Source organism: Pseudoliparis swirei, chromosome 18 (assembly GCF_029220125.1).
Source record: "Pseudoliparis swirei isolate HS2019 ecotype Mariana Trench chromosome 18, NWPU_hadal_v1, whole genome shotgun sequence".
Classification (NCBI taxonomy): Eukaryota; Metazoa; Chordata; class Actinopteri; order Perciformes; family Liparidae; genus Pseudoliparis; species Pseudoliparis swirei.
The window spans coordinates 4,383,043-4,400,393 of record NC_079405.1 but is presented as its reverse complement, the minus strand read 5'-3'; the positions used below and the strand labels follow the sequence as shown (position 1 = coordinate 4,400,393).

Genomic DNA, 17,351 nt, shown 5'->3' with positions numbered 1-17,351 from the left:
CACAAGGGTTTTCTAATCAGATATTAGTCTTCTAAGGCGATTATCAAACACAATGTACCATTAGAACACTGGAGTGATAGTTGATGGAAATGGGCCTCTATACACCTCTGGAGATATTTCATTAGAAACCAGACGTTTCCACCTAGAATAGTCATTTACCACATTAACAATGTAGAGTGTATTTTTGATTAATGTTATCTTTATTGAAAAAACAGTGCTTTTCTTTGAAAAATAAAGACATTTCTAAGTGACCCCAAACTTTTGAACGGTAATGTAAATATTTATTCTTTTAATCAAAATGAACATATGAATATAACACATTTACATGACTTTTTCCCAAAACTTTAGGGATGTCATTTTTTTTCTGGACTTTTCCAGGCCTGGAAATAACCATTTAAAAATTCCATGACTTTTCCAGGTTTTTCATGACCGCACCAATATTTATATTCGTACAGGCAAACGGCCAGTAGCGCCTCGTTGACGCTACACGGTTGTGGCATTTGGACCCCCTCGTAGGTCACGTTGAATCGACCTCAACGCCGTCTGAAGCCGACGAGCCGTGCGGATGGCGCGTGATAACTGTGTGGAACGTGGAGAAAAATCTGTCGTTTCGTGGCGGGCCAATCTATCGCTCCCCCTGAGGACAATGTGCTCATTATGCAGCGAGGCGAAGGCGCCACCATTAGCCTGAGAGGCTCTTTGGTGATTGCTGGAGTGTCACCTCCCTGGCACGCGGTTAATGTGCTTAGCGGCAGACGACTGGGAAGCGTCCTGATTTCAACGCCACGGGAAGGCGAATGTGACACTTCTATCTGGAATATCGGGGAGAGGAAATCTCAACCTCGACATCGTGGCGTCGCCGTTGACGACGAGACGGACGGGAGACTCCACGCTTTTAGAAACCGATGCTCTTTGATCACATTGTACAGCATTCAAAATGTCTTTAAAAGAGATAGCGATACTATTATCAGGGTTCTTACACATTTGACCAATAGATTTCCAGGACTTTTCCAGGACTTTAAACCAAATTTCCATGACCAAACTGAAATCTCAGCATAAACATGAACAATTGTGCATATTGAGAGCGTACGCCGGCTTATATTGTGAGCGTCTATCTTTAAAAAAAACATATTCATTATTTAAAACTCCGCTTTTATGATTTAAGTTTTTTCCATGACTTTTCCAGGCCTGGAAATGACCATTTTAAAATTCCATGACTTTTCCAGGTTTTCCATGACCGTACGAACCCTGTATTATATATTACTCGAAAGACTATCCTTAAACTCTGGATTTCTAAAGATACCCCTTCTACAGGTGATTGGTTCAAGGGGATTTTGGATTTCTCCCTCTGGAGAAGTTGACCCACACCCTCCATGACTATGTCAAGGGATTTGTCAAAATATGGAAACCGGTCTTAAACGTGGTGGACCCCTCCGGGCTGGACTTTGCTGTGCCAGATTAAAAACACTGGTACCGATGGTGACTTGATTTGATGATATCACCTTAAATATGTACTTATGTTAGACTGGTGATGTGTGAATGCGTTATTTGCTGTGGTTTTTCTAATTATTTTGTATCCATTTTTTAGTCTGTTTTGTTGTTGTTCTGAACCCTTTTATTTCTCCTTTCCCTTTGTATTGTATCCTTAAAGTCCTGTCTTGTTAATTTGTAAAATCAAAATAAATATATATATAAAAAAGAGAAAGCAGACAAGAGATTTCCCCAAATGGTTATTCTTTAGTGTTTAGTGTGCGCTGACTCCAGCCGTTTAAATGAGCTGTGCATCCTTGACTTGTGTCCTTGACTCGGTGACTCTCTGGTCGGTTCTCTGGGTTTAGGAGCATTCACATATTTTCAAACAATATCTTGCGATAACTTGGCTTAGAAATACATTTTTCTCTTGTGTAAGGGAATATCACATTTGAAGGTCAACCTGTCAGCTCCTAAAGAACACCTTGAGAGAGCGGAGGGGAGGTGGTGAACGTAATAAACTGGGACTTCGGTGGCGAGGCCTGCTGAGTCAGCTGGATTGAGGAAAACTACCCCTGAGATCTTACCTTTTCTCGGGGGGGGGGGGGGGGGGGGGGATTTTCGTCGCATTACAGGCTATATATATATATACACTACTCTTCAAAAGTTTGGGGTCACTTAGAAATGTCTTTATTTTTCAAAGTAAAGCACTGTTTTTTCAATAAAGATAACATTAATCAAAAATACACACTATACATTGTTAATGTGGTAAATGACTATTCTAGGTGGACACGTCTGGTTTCTAATGAAATGTCTCCAGAGGTGTATAGAGGCCCATTTCCATCAACTATCACTCCAGTGTTCTAATGGTACATTGTGTTTGCTAATCGCCTTAGAAGACTAATGTCTGATTAGAAAACCCTTGTGCAATTATGTTAGCACAGCTGAAAACAGTTATGCTGGTGATATAAGCTATACAACTGGCCTTCCTTTGAGCTTGAAGAACAAAATTAATACTTCAAATATTCATCATTATTTCTAACCTTGTCAATGTTTTGACTATATTTTCTATTCAATTTTCAATTCATTTGAAAAATAAAAGTGAGTTTTCATGGAAGACACAAAATTGTCTGGATGACCCCAAACTTTTGAACGGTAGTGTATATTGTATGACACACAGTGAAAGTGCAACAGGAAGTGACGTGTCGGTACCTGGTACATTCCCTGCAGGGTGCCCACGAGGAGCGTGACCTCCTCCACCACGGAGAGGTCGTGCTGCAGCTCCTGGAGCTCCTGGTAGAGCCGCGGAGGGCCGAGGAAGGCTTTGCCTGAGGAGCGAGCGACAAGGACCGCTCAGAGTGTGTGGCTAACGCAAAAGGAAAAGAAGCACACTGTAAACAACAACGTCCACTCCGTCTAACGCTCGGCGTCGGCGTCTTCTGAACGCGACGAGGACGCCGCGACATTCCCGCTGAGGGGGAAGTGCGGAGGGAAAAGTGTGCTCTTTGCCGAAACTCCAGCGGCGCTATAATAAAAGAGGTTCAGTGGGCAGACGGATCAATCGCAATTATAGGTTGAACTACAGAGAATGAATTCATGAGCGGGGAAAAATGGAAAAAATCAGATGAAGAAACTGTTATTGGGGGCGATGATGCCCTTTCGCCAGCCAAAAGCAATGCAGGCGTCTCATTAGACGCAAAATTCAGCATCGATTTGAGGCCGACTGGCTTTAAACTCTCTCTCTATCTCTCTCTTACTCTCTCTCTATCTCTCTCTCTCTCTCTCTCTCCTACTGCTGCGAATCGATAGCAGCGTCTCCTCCCGTCTGCCATCCTCCGTCCCGGCTCCCCTGGCCCACATCTCTAATTTAATCCTGCAGGTAGGTTTTTTTGATATATATATTTGTTCCCGCTCCGGAGCTGTCCTGCACCGTCACCGCTGCCACAGAATAAAGTAGCAGAAAATAAAGAAAGAAAGAAAGAGCTGTCCTTTTCCACTTGCATAAATGGAGCGAGAGTAAAAGAGGGGAAGAGGGGAGGGAGGGAGAGAGAGAAAAGGAGTGGTGGGCTTGCATTGTTCGTTTAAAGAGCTCTATTGTATCTTTTTGGGGTTTTAATGGGATCTTTGTCCCGGACCGCCGGTGACGTCTGTCAACTGGGCAAATAAATCGACATGCGAGACGTCTGCACGGATAAAAGAGAGGACCGCGTCTCCCAGAGGGGCGCCGGTCCCGTGGCGTCCTCCGGGGTCCGGCTGTTGGCCGCGGCACCGAGAGGTAAATGTGCCGAGTTGTAATCCGGCGTAATCCCGTTGGCGAGGCAGGATGCGGTTTTTAAACTCCCGGCACGGATATTCGCGTCGGCCCGCCAGGCGAGGAGCGTGTGTGAGGGCGGAGCCTAAAGGTCGCCTCTGGAGTGAGTCGGCGTGGAGCGACGCCGGGGTCGGGGGGGTTAAAGACGAGGCGGCTTTACGCACCTGCATCCAAAAAAAAAATAGTTTGACCCGTGGCCCGAAGCCCCGCCTCCACACGTCGAACAAAACAGAAACAACTGCACTCCAGACGGAGGCGAGAGCGAAGCAGCCGCCATCAGGGAGGTGTGATGGGCGGCATGAAGGTCAGGCAGCGGGGGAGGGGGAGGCAGGGAAGACATTTACAGGTTTTTTCGGGGGCATATCTTTCCCCCAGTGACTGAAATCCAGGGGGAATTAAACATAAATTGGGGGCACTTTTTGAAACTTGTGAAATAACATTTAACCTTTGTTCAAAAATAATAAATATACTTATTTAGGCTTACAGTATTTAAGGAATTGTCAGAAAAATGGCAATGATAAGACTATTAGGCAATAATAAGACTATTAGGCATTAATAAGACTATTAGGCAATAATAAGACTATTAGGCAATAATAAGACTATTAGGCAATAATAAGACTATTAGGCATTAATAAGACTATTAGGCAATAATAATACTATTAGGCAATAATAAGACTATTAGGCCGTAGTCTACAGATTAAAAGTGTGTTCTTAGATTATTTAAACAAACAAAAAACAGAAAACATAAATCAGACGATCATATTCATGTTATTCTTATTTCTTTGTGGTTATTTATTTTTATTACATTTTTTAACTAACAAAATTCTAAAAAATGTTTTAAAATAATTCCACATTATTTATATATATCTTTGTTGTTGTTGTGTACCTAGTACAGGCAATACACATAAGACAACAACTAAACGTTCTTAAATCATCATAATTATTAGAGGAAGTTACAGGGGCATCAGGAGCAACGTTATATTTCTTAGGGGCAGTTTTGCCCTCGTGTGTTTCTGACAACAACAACAACAACAACAACAAAAAGAGCGGGGAAAATCGGAGGGGCTTCTCCGTGTGTTGGCAAGAAGAGGCGAGGAAGAGTCCGATAGGCGGGCCTGCGTCTCCCTGAAGGAAGAAGAGCGTTCTTCCAATAAAGGAGAGGAAGATGACTCCATTTTGAGGTGTGCTGAGGGAGCTGCAGGATTTAGAGCAGACTCCCCACTGAGTGACATCACAGGAGAGGGGGGGGGGGGGGTCTGTGGAGACGTGATAATGGCGGAAAAAGAGGAGAGGGTGTCAGAATCCAGCTCCCTCTCTTTAGGGCATAACATTTGGAAAAAAGCAAGAGAGAGAGAGAGAGAGAGAGAGAGAGAGAGAGAGAGAGAGAGAGAGAGAGAGACAGAGAGAGAGAGAGAGAGACAGAGAGAGAGAGAGAGAGACAGAGAGAGAGAGAGAGAGAGAGAGAGAGAGAGAGAGAGAGAGACAGAGACAGAGACAGAGAGAGAGAGAGAGAGAGGAGAGACAGAGAGAGAGAGAGAGAGAGCGAGAGTGAGAGAGAGAGAGAGAGAGCTGCGTTGAGATCCTCAAACCTTAAATCTGAAGTGATCCCTGAACCTCGCTGAGCTCTGAGGAGCCACCGCTCACATTTAAGTCCAAAAACAAAGCCGGCACCACTACGCACACACACACACACACACACACACACACACGCTCACACACACACACACGCTCACACACACACGCTCACACACACACGCTCACACACACACACACACACACACACACACACACACACACACACACACCCTGTGTCTCCCTTTTCCCACGGCGCGTGTATCGGGGATCTCCGCGGGGAAATCTGGTGCTCCGACCACCGGCTCCCACCCGCCGCTCCCGGCTCTCTCCTCATTGGGCCCCGGGAAAAGGGGGAGGGACTAATCTCAGCAGATTGATGACTCCACTCGCGGTGTGTTTGTGGTCTATCAGAGAGTGAAATGAGACTGTGGGGGCTCTCCACCACCACCACCACCCACCTCCTATTCCTCCTCCTCCTCTTTCTCTCTCTCTCTAAAGATAAACCCCCCGGGTTCCCCCCCCCGTCATCACCGTCCTCCTCCCAACACGTCGGAGGAATGCGTCTCCAGATCCCGATGAGCCTCGCTGAGTCAGCGTAAAGAGGCTGAAGGTCAGTCCGGGTGACGATGAGGTTGAACTAGAGGATGACACGTGGGGGGGGGGGGGGGGGACCGGGGTCCACTGGCTCTTACCTGAGGCGCCGGCTCGCTTGGCCCCGCCCTGTTGGAAGAGGGTCTCTTTGCTCTGAGGGCCCTCCTGGCCCACCTCCACCACCTGCACCTGCTGCAGCGGGGCGCTCCACTTCATGGTGTACTTGGGGCCCACGGGGACCAGGCTGCTGATATCCGGAGGCCCCCTGGTGGAGAGAGAGAGCAACATCGATCGACAACACAGGGAAAACTCACCCCCTCCCCCACCACCCCACGTCCCTCTCCCTTTAAACTTTGGGGGGGGGGGGGAAGCATTCGGTAAATAACCTTAGATGACTCAAATGAATGAGAATAAACATGTCAACAATTTGCGCTGCGAGCATTGAGAGCGGACGCCGGCGTATATTTTGAGCGTCGTTCTGTTAAAAGCATGTTAATTATTTAAAATTCAGCGTAAATGACTTTTCCAAAAACTTTGGTGATTTTTTTTTCTTCTCCTTGACTTTTCCAGGCCTGGAAATAAACATTTACAGACTCCATGACTTTTACAGGTTTCCCACGACGAGAGAGAGAGAGAGGAAAAGAGAGAGAGAGAGAGAGGAAAAGAGAGAGAGAGAGATGAAAAGAGAGAGAGAGAGAGACAGAGAGAGAGAGAAATAGAGAGGGAGATGAGTTGGAAAGGAACCCCCCAAACAGTAATCTTTAACTCCGGTCGCCGTGGTTACTCATTCTAACATTTGTTTGAAGCTGATGAAGCTCAAAAGCCCTCGCACATATGTCTCTTTGCAGTTTGCCAAAAATATCCTCTCAACAAAAACAACAACAAAACCCCGAGGGCGTCACATTAGAGTTTATCTCAGAGACTCTTTCTTCTAAGTCGCTCGTGGGAGCGCCGCCCGACGCTCCGCGGCGCGGCGCCACGCCGGCTAACGGACTTACTTGACGTTGATGTTGGCGCAGACGAGCACGTCGTCGAAGAGGAACACCTTCCTCTCCTTGGACTTCAGCACCTGGCCCCGCTCGCCGTACACCGTCTCGATGAGCGTCTCGCAGAGCACCAGGGAGCCCTGCTCTGAGCTCAGCTGCTAGAGGGGGGGGGGGGGGGGGGGGGGTTAGCAGCACATTCATGCTGCCGAAGGTCAACCACACACACACACACACACACTCGGCTATCTCTGCCCTGCACCTCAAGACGGGAGCGGCTTTCCTTGAAGGAAAGATTCCAGCGCCGAACTGAGGAGTCCAAACGGACTTCAGCTCAAGAGCAATACATCAGAATAACTAGAATGGGCACTCGGTAGAGTGCATACCTTCGCATATCACAAGATTGGGCATTGAATTATGAACATTTTGGCATTAGTTGCATGCCAATTAGACAAAAATGTATCATGCTATGGTAAAAAAAAGAGTTTGACCTTTCCATGACCTTGACCTTGACCTTTGACCCGATTGATCCCAAAATCTAATCAAATGGTCCCCGGATAATAACCAATCATCCCACCAAATTTCATGCGATTCAAGAAAATGTTGACCTGTTCATGACCTTTGACCTTGACCTTTGACCCGATCGATCCCAAAATCTAATCAACTGGTCCCCGGATAATAAACAATCATCCCACCAAATTTCATGCGATTCGGTTCAATACTTTTTGAGTTCTGCGAAAGATTTTGACCTGTTCGTGACCTTTGACCTTTGACCCGATCGATCCCAAAATCTAATCAACTGGTCCCCGGATAATAAACAATAATCCCACCAAATTTCATGCGATTCGGTTCAATACTTTTTGAGTTCTGCGAAAGATTTTGACCTGTTCATGACCTTTGACCTTTGACCCGATCGATCCCAAAATCTAATCAACTGGTCCCCGGATAATAAACAATCATCCCACCAAATTTCATGCGATTCGGTTCAATGATTTTTGAGTTTTGCGAATAACACGCATACAAATAAATAAATAAATAAATAAATACACGGCGATCAAAACATAACCTTCCGGCATTTTCAATGCGAAGGTAATGACACGTCTGATGGTGGAGAGACACACAAACACACACAAACAGAGACACACACACACACAGAGACACAGAAGCACACACACACAAATACACACAGACACACACAAATACACACAAACAGAGACACACACACACAGAGACACAGAAGCACACACACACAAATACACACAGACACACACACACACACACAAATACACAGACACACACACACAAATACACACAAACAGAGACACAGACACAAACACACACACACACAGACACACACACAGAGACACAGACACACACACACAGACACACACACACAAACAGAGACACAGACACACACACACAAACAGAGACACAGACACACACAAACACACACACAAACACAAACAGAGACACAGAAGCACAGACACACACACACAGACACACAAACACACACACAAACAGAGACACAGACACACACACACACACACAAACAGACACACATACAGAGAGACACAGACACACACAAACACACACATACACACACACACAGAGATCCACACGGCCGCAGTAAATAAAATCCATCACCGATAGAAGTTATGCTAAAGTATTTTTTTTAGAACAACTAAAATAAAAGATTTTATTTTCATTTCTTACTTTACACTTTGGTCCAGAATCTTTTTACGACTCGTCTGAATCAAAAGGGAGTGAGAGAGAGGGAGGTAGAGGGAGCAGGGGATGGGGGGGGGGGCTCCCGGCCGCTGTGATTGGCTCACCTTGCTGAGCAGCCGGTCGCTGACGCTGCGTGCGAGCTGCTGCGTCTCGGCGACCTGGTCGGCGACTCGTTTCTGTTCGTTGAGCTTCTCGGCGAGCGTCTCCAGCTCGGTGAGCGCGAGCTGCAGCGGCAGGCGGTCCACGTGGCCCCGGGGCGTGTTCTTCAGCATGTCCTGGAGGAAGGTCACGGGGGGGGGGAGGGGGGGTCATACACGTTCCAGGACTTTAAACCAAATTTACATGACCAAACATTTTTGTGAAATCTCCTTAAATGAGACAATAGTTTGATTAAAAGAATAAATATGTGTTTACATGTTTATTCTTTTAATCAAACAACATATAACACATTTACAGGACTTTTCCAAAACCTTTCGGATTACATTTTTGTTCAGGATTTTTCCATTTTTTTTACAAATGCCATGACATTTCCATATTTATATGAATGTTTATTCTTTTAATCAAACTCAGCGTGAATTAACATATGAATATAAAACATTTCCAGGACTTTTCCAAAACTTTTTGGGGATTTTATTTCTTTCAATTTAAATATTATTCTTATTTCTTTGTAGTTATTTACTGTTGTCACATATATTTTCGTACAATTAATAATAATTCAAATTAGTATTTTTTTTAATAATTCAAAATTATATTTATTGATTTTTTTGTGTGCACCTACAGGCAAAACAGATAGGACACACACAACAAAGAACGCTATTAAATCATCATAATTATGAGAGGACGTTATGGGGCATTGTTTGCCTCTCCTCGTGACATCAGGGGCAACATTAGATTCTTTCGAGGCAGTTTTTCCCTTTTGCCCTCGTGCGTTTCCGCCGCTGACTCTGACCCGGCGAAGGCTCGGGTATCGTCTCGATACGCATCTCCGATGAACCTCTAGTGCCTTGAGCCGCAGCTTCCTGTGATGTATTTAACACACACACACTTCCTATTTGGAGTACCGGAGTTTAGTCTCGGAAGAAAAGATGAAATAAATGCCTGCTTCGCATTCATAACTTATCTTTTGAGTTCATGGATAATCGATGCCCACTGAGGGATGAAATGAGCTCCTGCAGATGCAGCAAGTTAAGCTCACGTTCAAATCTTTGCTCGGAATTGGAAAGTGGAAGAGTCGGCAGGACGGGGCGCCGGCGAGTGCGAGAAGAAACCTCGACTTTTCTAGCGCTCGCTAACTGTAGCGTCAAAAGTACACGGAGGCTGGTGCTGCTGTGTCGCACACACACACACACACACACACACATCATACACAATCCTCTCTGAAAGCATACATAGCACATACAACGCCACACTCAGGAATTATTTATTCTACTTGTATTATTTGTATTTAATTATTTTTAATGATTTTTTTTCCCTCTTCTTCTTCTTCTTCTTCTTCTTTTTTATTCATTTTTTTCTTGGAGTGAGCACCATTTTAATGTTTTTTATATTTTGTGTATTGTACACAATATACCTGAATATCACGTGTACCACGACATACAACTGAAACATTTACAACTAGAACGGGCACTCGGTAGAGCGCATACCTTCGCATATCACAAGATTGGGCATTGAATTATGAACATGTTGGCATTAGTTGCATGCCAATTGGATACAAATTGACCACGCTATGGTAAAAAGAAGATTTTGACCTATCCATGACCTTGACATTGACCTTTGACCCTATTAATCACAAAATCTAATCAAATGGTCCCCGGATAATAAACAATCATCCCACCAAATTTCATGCGATTCGGTTTAAAACTTTTTTTGTTATGCGAATAACACGCATACAAATAAATAATTAAATAAATAAATAAATATACGGCGATCAAAACATAACCTTCCGCATTTTCAATGCGAAGGTAAAAATAGTGACTGTATGAAAATACATATTGTTATGTTATTGCAACAACAACAACAAAATTTAATGAATAAACACTTCTTTTTTTTAAGTACGCGGAGGTACGACTTCTTCAACTTTGGATGAGTCAAAAATCCATAAGCGATTCTGCGACCTTGCGGCGTTGCAGCTTCATAAGTGTCTCGCTCGTGAAACTTAAGGGACTGAAAACAAATGAAACGGCCATTCGTAAACATAACGCCGTACCTGCAGGAGCAATATGAACTGAGGGAACCGCTGAATGGGCTTCACCATCAGGCCGTACAGGGTGATCCGGTCCACGCTCGACGCCTGCTTCTTCTGGAAAAGGGAGACAATTAAAAAATGTTTACAGGAGCATCGGTTGGAATAATATCCGTGCACAGAAAGGCCATGAAGAGGAAACGACGCTATGTTTAAGAGCAGCTGGTGTGGGCGTGAGTGGGTGAGGAAGGTATGTAAAGCAGGGGCTGTCAGTCAGGGGAGAGTCTTAGAGACGGGGTTGTTTGAGCGTTGGATGTATTGCTGTGGGCGGGAGGTCAAAATGAAGTTTTTTCCGGCGCCGCGGTGTCAAGTCGGTGCCCCGCTGACGCCATCTGTATGAAGAGGCAAATCACTGGGCCCATTTTAATAGATGGGATGGTGGTGAAGGTCGGATGAGGTCAACTGTGAGACAGACATTTTTTTCAAAAGAGAAAATTGTTGCTGGAGCTTTAGAGATCTAAACTATAATCTTTTTTATTTTCTCCGAAAGTATTCTTGTTGTTCCTTCGGAAGTTAGAAAACTATTATTGGACTTTTAAGGTAATACACGCATATTATAACTGGGTGTCTGTCTAACTTCTACTTCATATTACAACATATATTTGATTACTGTTTATACATATGAGACTCAGTTACTGCCTGAGATTTTGATAATTTTGACATCATGATCCAGACTAAATGTGTCCTTTCCAAGCGGCAACCTTGATTTAAACTTGTATTCTCTCTTCTGACCACCAGGGGGCGACTCATGTGTTAAAGCTGCATTCTCTCTCCTGACCACCAGGGGGCGATTCCTCTGGTTGTATAGCAGTCTATGCTGCATGTGTTAAAGCTGCATTCTCTCTTCTGGCAACCAGGCGGTGACTCCTCTGGTTGTATAGAAGTATATGCTTCATGTTTTAAAGCTGCATTCTCTCTCCTGACCACCAGGGGGCGACTCCTCTCGTTGTATAGCAGTCTGTGCTTCATGTGTTAAAGCTGCATTCTCTCTCCTGACCACCAGGGGGCGACTCCTCTGGTTGCATAGAAGTCTACGCTTATTATACTTCGCTCTCTCGTCATTTCCTGGTTGCAAAAAATAAATAAAATGGCGACGACAAAAATGCATATTTAGGGGATTCAGAACATCACAAACTGCTTCCAGGTGGCTTCCACGATGGCGTTCACATAAAGTAACTTCCGCATTAGAGTATATCATCACAAACTAGATATGTTTAAATTATATTAATAAAAAAACTTTGATTAAATGGTCAAAAATATTCACCATTTTAGACGACAGCTGATTTTTCTTCTTTTATTATTATCAACACATTTGAACATACAATTAAAACTAATAATGAACATAAATTCAGAGCATTAACTTGTCCTTGGTGCTCACCGGATAGGATATGGATATACCATACGCTAATTAATCACGTAGCAGACTCCCCGTCAAGGTATACAGATGGTAACCATGGTTTCTCAGCCGCCTTTGAGAGGCTCTAAAAGGCTCAGTTCGCTCAAACCGACGTCTACTTAACCAGTGAATAAACTGTTCCAGACCTAAACATAGGCGTAAGTGATGTGGCCTCACTAGTCACCCATGAAGTCAGCAATTTGCCGAGTGGCGGGAAGGAAAGATCAACCCTCGCAGAAACATTCTCACCGGTCAATAGACTTAGAATTGCCTATAAACCGAGTAATAAAATAAACTGAAAGTTATTTGCATGGCCACCCTGAGGGAGACGGGTAAACGAGAGGTCGCCAGTGTATTCTGCATCCGATGCGACGGTCGCGTTGCGGGATATCGGTCGGCCGGTCTTCCGGTCGCCGAAGCTCTCCGTCAGCCATCGGTCGATGTTCGTCTCGCAGATCCATCAAATATTTTTTTTTTTCCGATTGACGAGGAAAGATTTCACCCTCTCTTTACGGCCGAAGACGGCGCGGTGTGAGGAAGACCTTTCAGGAGCTACGGAGCGAACCACCGAGCCTGGAGAGACACCTTTTACGCGATGACTCGAGGGAGGCAGCCCCTCCCCCGCCCCCCGAGCTATCACATCAAAGATGCAATATTTATCGTGCGATCGCTCGGTAACCGGGCGGACGCTTTACGGCCGAGCGGGATCGTTCCCGCCGCACTTGCCCGGGTCAAGACGATAAAAGAGACGGAGCGGTGCCGGTCAGAGAGAAATGCCTGAGATGATATCGATGCATATATTTCGGGGATGGACTTCTCTCACGAAGAGAAGGCGTGGCCAGGAGAGCCAGGGACGCGCAGTCTTTGGACCGATTGGATTCGTTGGTGACTATTTTTGTTCTCGGTACGGAGGCTCGTAACCGACTCCTCCTGGAGGCATTCTAACGCAGGAGACACACATCTAGTCGTGATCCACGAATCAGAAACATTCAACGTTAGTGTGTAAATATACATTTCTGGCAAAGCAGGGTCCACACACATGTTGACCAGTGGATTTCCAGGACCTTTCCAAGACTTTAAACCAAATTTCCATGACCAAATCTCCGTGTATACACAAGTATATACAGTACCTTAAATTACACAAATGAATGAGAGACAATAGTTTGATTACAAGAATACATATTGATATAAATGTTTATTCTTTTAATCAAACTACATATAACACATTTCCAGGACTTTTCCCAAACTTTTTGGATGACATTTATTTTTTTTACGACTTTTCCAGGCCTGGAAAAAACTTTTTTTTATTTTTTTATGCCATGACTTTTCCAGGTTTTCCATGACCGTGCGAACCCTGTAAAGTCACCTCCCATACGGAGCACATTTACAGTCTTATCAGCATTTCCCGGATAAGGAACATATGAAAGTGCCCGTTCCGCTAACGTTGGGTTAAACCCCTCGACACCAACGTTCCATGTCAAGAAGAAGGGGAAATGAGCGGCGCTGAATGTGTCACCGGACCCGTCAAGAGGACATGGAACTAGATTACGCCCGTGACGCCTCCAGCGGGGTCGATAGTGAGGAACCAGAACTGCTGCCTCCTCATGACTTAACGGGATTCTGATGATCGTCTCGAACCGCAAACTGGATTCAAACAATGAATGTAAGGATCCCGATCCATGTGGATCAGCCCGGCGAGCTCGTGGAGGTCCGGATGCCTGCTACTCTATGCCTACTACCAACTATTCACACACTCATTGAATGTGTTTATGTAACTCTGAAATGTCTCCTTCTGGTCACATGACATCTATTGTTGCTCTCCTGAAGGTTTCTTACCTTTCTTCCCTGTGAAAGGGTTCTTTCATGTTTTTTTTTTGGGGGGGGGGGGAGTTTTTCCTGATCTCATGTGAGGTCACAGGTCAGGGATGTCATATAATAATAATAATAATAATAATAATACATTACATTTCTATAGCGCTTTTCAAAATACTCAAAGACGCTTTACAAGACATAGTTAAAATATCCGAAAGGCTATGCAATCAAAATAACTAAAATTACAATAAAAACAAACGATAAAAGCAACAACAACAAAATAGCAAATATGTGTACAGATTGTAAAGCCCTCTGAGGAGAATTTGTAATTTGTGATATTGGGCTGTATCGAATAAACTAAATTGAATTGGTCATGCGCGTGACGCCACGATATTATAAAAAACAACGCAATGGAGTCCGTCGTTGAGTCAGTGTTTTTCTTTCTCTCTAGCCGATGTATGATTTGGTTCGTCTTCACGTCTTCTCTGAGCGCCGCAGCGGCCGAGGAACCTTTCAACCGACCGGAGACGACGCGCTGCGGGCTCCGCGTCGGTAAATCATCTTTACAGCTCGGCGAGGCGGGACACGCTCCCGTGTAAACGCTGAGCGCACGGGGAATCCTTCGGCTCAGCACATTTTAATAATTCCTTGGCACACTCTCCGTGCACCCTGGCATTATTTATTTTTTTCCCCGCTCCTGATTCATAATTAGTATCTAAAACATTAAGGAAATGGTGGAAACCGATTTTTGTCTGCGAGTGTAAAAATGGCAAACGTCCAATTTCCATTTCACAGAACCACCAAATTAATAATGTGCAGCAACAAGTAGCAATGTGTAACAATGTGTAGCAAATTCATAATGTGTAGCAACGTGTAGCAAATTAACACAATATATGTATGTACTGTGTATATATATATATATATAATTTTTTTAATATATATTTTTTATATATATATATAAATAAAAATGTATACAAATATAAAAAATGTGTAAGTATAAAAATATATAAATATATATTTAAATATGTATAAATATATATATATATTCATAAAGAAATGTATATATATATATTCATAAAGAAATGTATATATATATATATATATATTTTGGGAGATAGAGAGAGATATATTGCAGTTATTTTCATTTTCTGAGAATAATCCTATTATTATAATAAGGGTTATTGCCAGCACAATCTTGGACTCTTCCAGGCCGGGATTAACTAGCGTCATAGAAAACTACATGTTGAACAATACAATGAAATGTATGTAAGTATATGTCATCTATTTTGTGTATAAAGCCACTTTTTTACAACCTGAATTATTTGTCTCTTTTATTTAAGCTTTTGTTCTTATTATTCAAGCCTTAATCTTTGGGGCTTAAGCAGCTTCAGTATATGACAACAAACAACACGGCAGCAAACAAAAGGAGCTGAACCACAATTGGTTTGCTTTGATTTGAGAATTAAGAAGAACTTTAAAAACATAAAAACACACGTGCTCACGTCTGAAGCTCACCTTTAGGAATTCCAGGAAAGCTGGTTTGGACATGCACGCCTTCTTAATCAGAGCCATGGCGTTGGTGAAGTTGTTCACGTATTCGCTGTACACGTCCAGCACCATGGACTTGGAGAACTGCAAACACAGAATCAGAACTTAGGAACAACAGCCCAACAATAAGAAGGTCTGAATTTCTTCTTGAATCTTGTTTGTCTAACCATCCTGTTAACGGAGCGGCCAGAGGGTCATTTCAAAGTAGAGAGGCAAGAAAATGGACATTTAAGTAGAGTACTTAAAAAATAAAAAAAGGTTTGTTTACCGTCAAAGTTACAGCGACACCCTTCACGAGCCATTGGAGAGGTCGGGAATGTGTGTGTGTGTGTGTGTGACATAAATGCTCCTCCTCTTGTACAGCGTCCAGTGAAATAAGGAACATTTGCTTCAGATTTCAAAGAACTTGATGAACCTTAAAAATGTTTTTTAAAATACTCCAATATTATCATTGCATTATTATTGTTTTTCTTATTATAATTAGCGTTATTATAATTTGACGGTATCATTATCTTCATTTTCATGTATTCATTCACTTCATTGTATTTTCATGTGTGTGGAATGGTAATTGTGCCAGTAGACATGTAATTAATTAATTGATTAATTTATTGAGCCTCAATTAAACTAACACCAGGCAGCTGATGATGTGTGTGTGTGTGGGGGGGGGGGGGGGTTATAAAGAACCAATTATTTTTGTTTATCCTGCATCTCAGATATTACTAAAATATATATTACGCCCACGTGCAAACAGATCCCATGAATACATGAAGTGGGTTCAGCTAAATGAGGAGTGACACAGTCTTGAAGGCCCTTGTGAGGAAGAGGGGGGGGGGGGTGGCGGGAGGTTCAAATCAGCCCCTCTAATAGCCAAATAATGAGCGGACCTCATGGATGAGCACGCCGCAGAACTTTATTGTGCCGGAGCCAACACGTTGCCGACGCGTCTCCCGACGTTCATCCAGCTGTAATTGATTGCATGTTTGGGGTAAACTTTCCCCGTTTGCTCATTTTAAATAAAGCCCGGAGCTCATTATAAACTCTGGGAAGCGCGGCGAGCGTGTTGTACGGCGAGATAGAAAGACAAATTTGAGATGCTTTACCCAGAATGCAAGGCGTTATTTGCCTTTTTTTTATTTTTTAGAAAGGGGTAAACAAAGAATCCACACACACACACACACACACTAACCGAGGCCACGAACAAGTCTCCGATCTTCTCGCTGCTGTCCCACTCGGCCACGCGGGACGCCAGCGCGATCTGGAACATGGAGTGGCACTGCGTGATCTCCCTCATGCGGTAAAATATGGGCCGGATCTTCCTCGAGCTCAGGATGCGTGGCTCCGCCTCCATCAACGGCCTCTGGTACTCCTGGTGAGAGATTGTGAGAGAAAATTGGCTTTAAAAAAAAAAGAGTTTCTTGAAAAAGAGCAAATGACAGGATCCGATGAATCAGAAAAGGAAATGGAGAAATGTAGTCATGCCGCCCGAAAGCACACGTCACTTCCAAAAGGATCCAAACAATAAACGCAGCATTTTGCCACCAGCGACATGTCCAGAACTCAAGGGGACTGGTCATCACGAGAAGATGTGATAACGGAGAGGAAAGAGAAACTCCCGACGGAGTCACAGGCGAGAGAACTCTTCAAGTCGGCAATTACGAGAACGTTAGCGTTCAATATTCAATATTCTACGAGGGG

At 43.9% G+C, this 17,351-nt stretch overlaps 1 protein-coding gene across 1 annotated transcript in view; it reads right to left on the bottom strand.

Moving 5' to 3' along the window:
• Positions 1-17,351, bottom strand: part of arhgef10la (Rho guanine nucleotide exchange factor (GEF) 10-like a) — a 119,903-nt gene that overhangs the window by 70,110 nt on the left and 32,442 nt on the right. The window contains exons 11-17 of the mRNA XM_056436584.1: positions 16,843-17,022; positions 15,624-15,740; positions 10,865-10,957; positions 8,763-8,933; positions 6,946-7,091; positions 6,049-6,212; positions 2,683-2,798 (exon numbers count right to left, since the gene is read on the bottom strand). Of these exons, the coding sequence (XP_056292559.1) occupies positions 2,683-2,798; positions 6,049-6,212; positions 6,946-7,091; positions 8,763-8,933; positions 10,865-10,957; positions 15,624-15,740; positions 16,843-17,022 (987 nt within the window). The remainder of the gene's footprint in view (positions 1-2,682; positions 2,799-6,048; positions 6,213-6,945; positions 7,092-8,762; positions 8,934-10,864; positions 10,958-15,623; positions 15,741-16,842; positions 17,023-17,351) is intronic.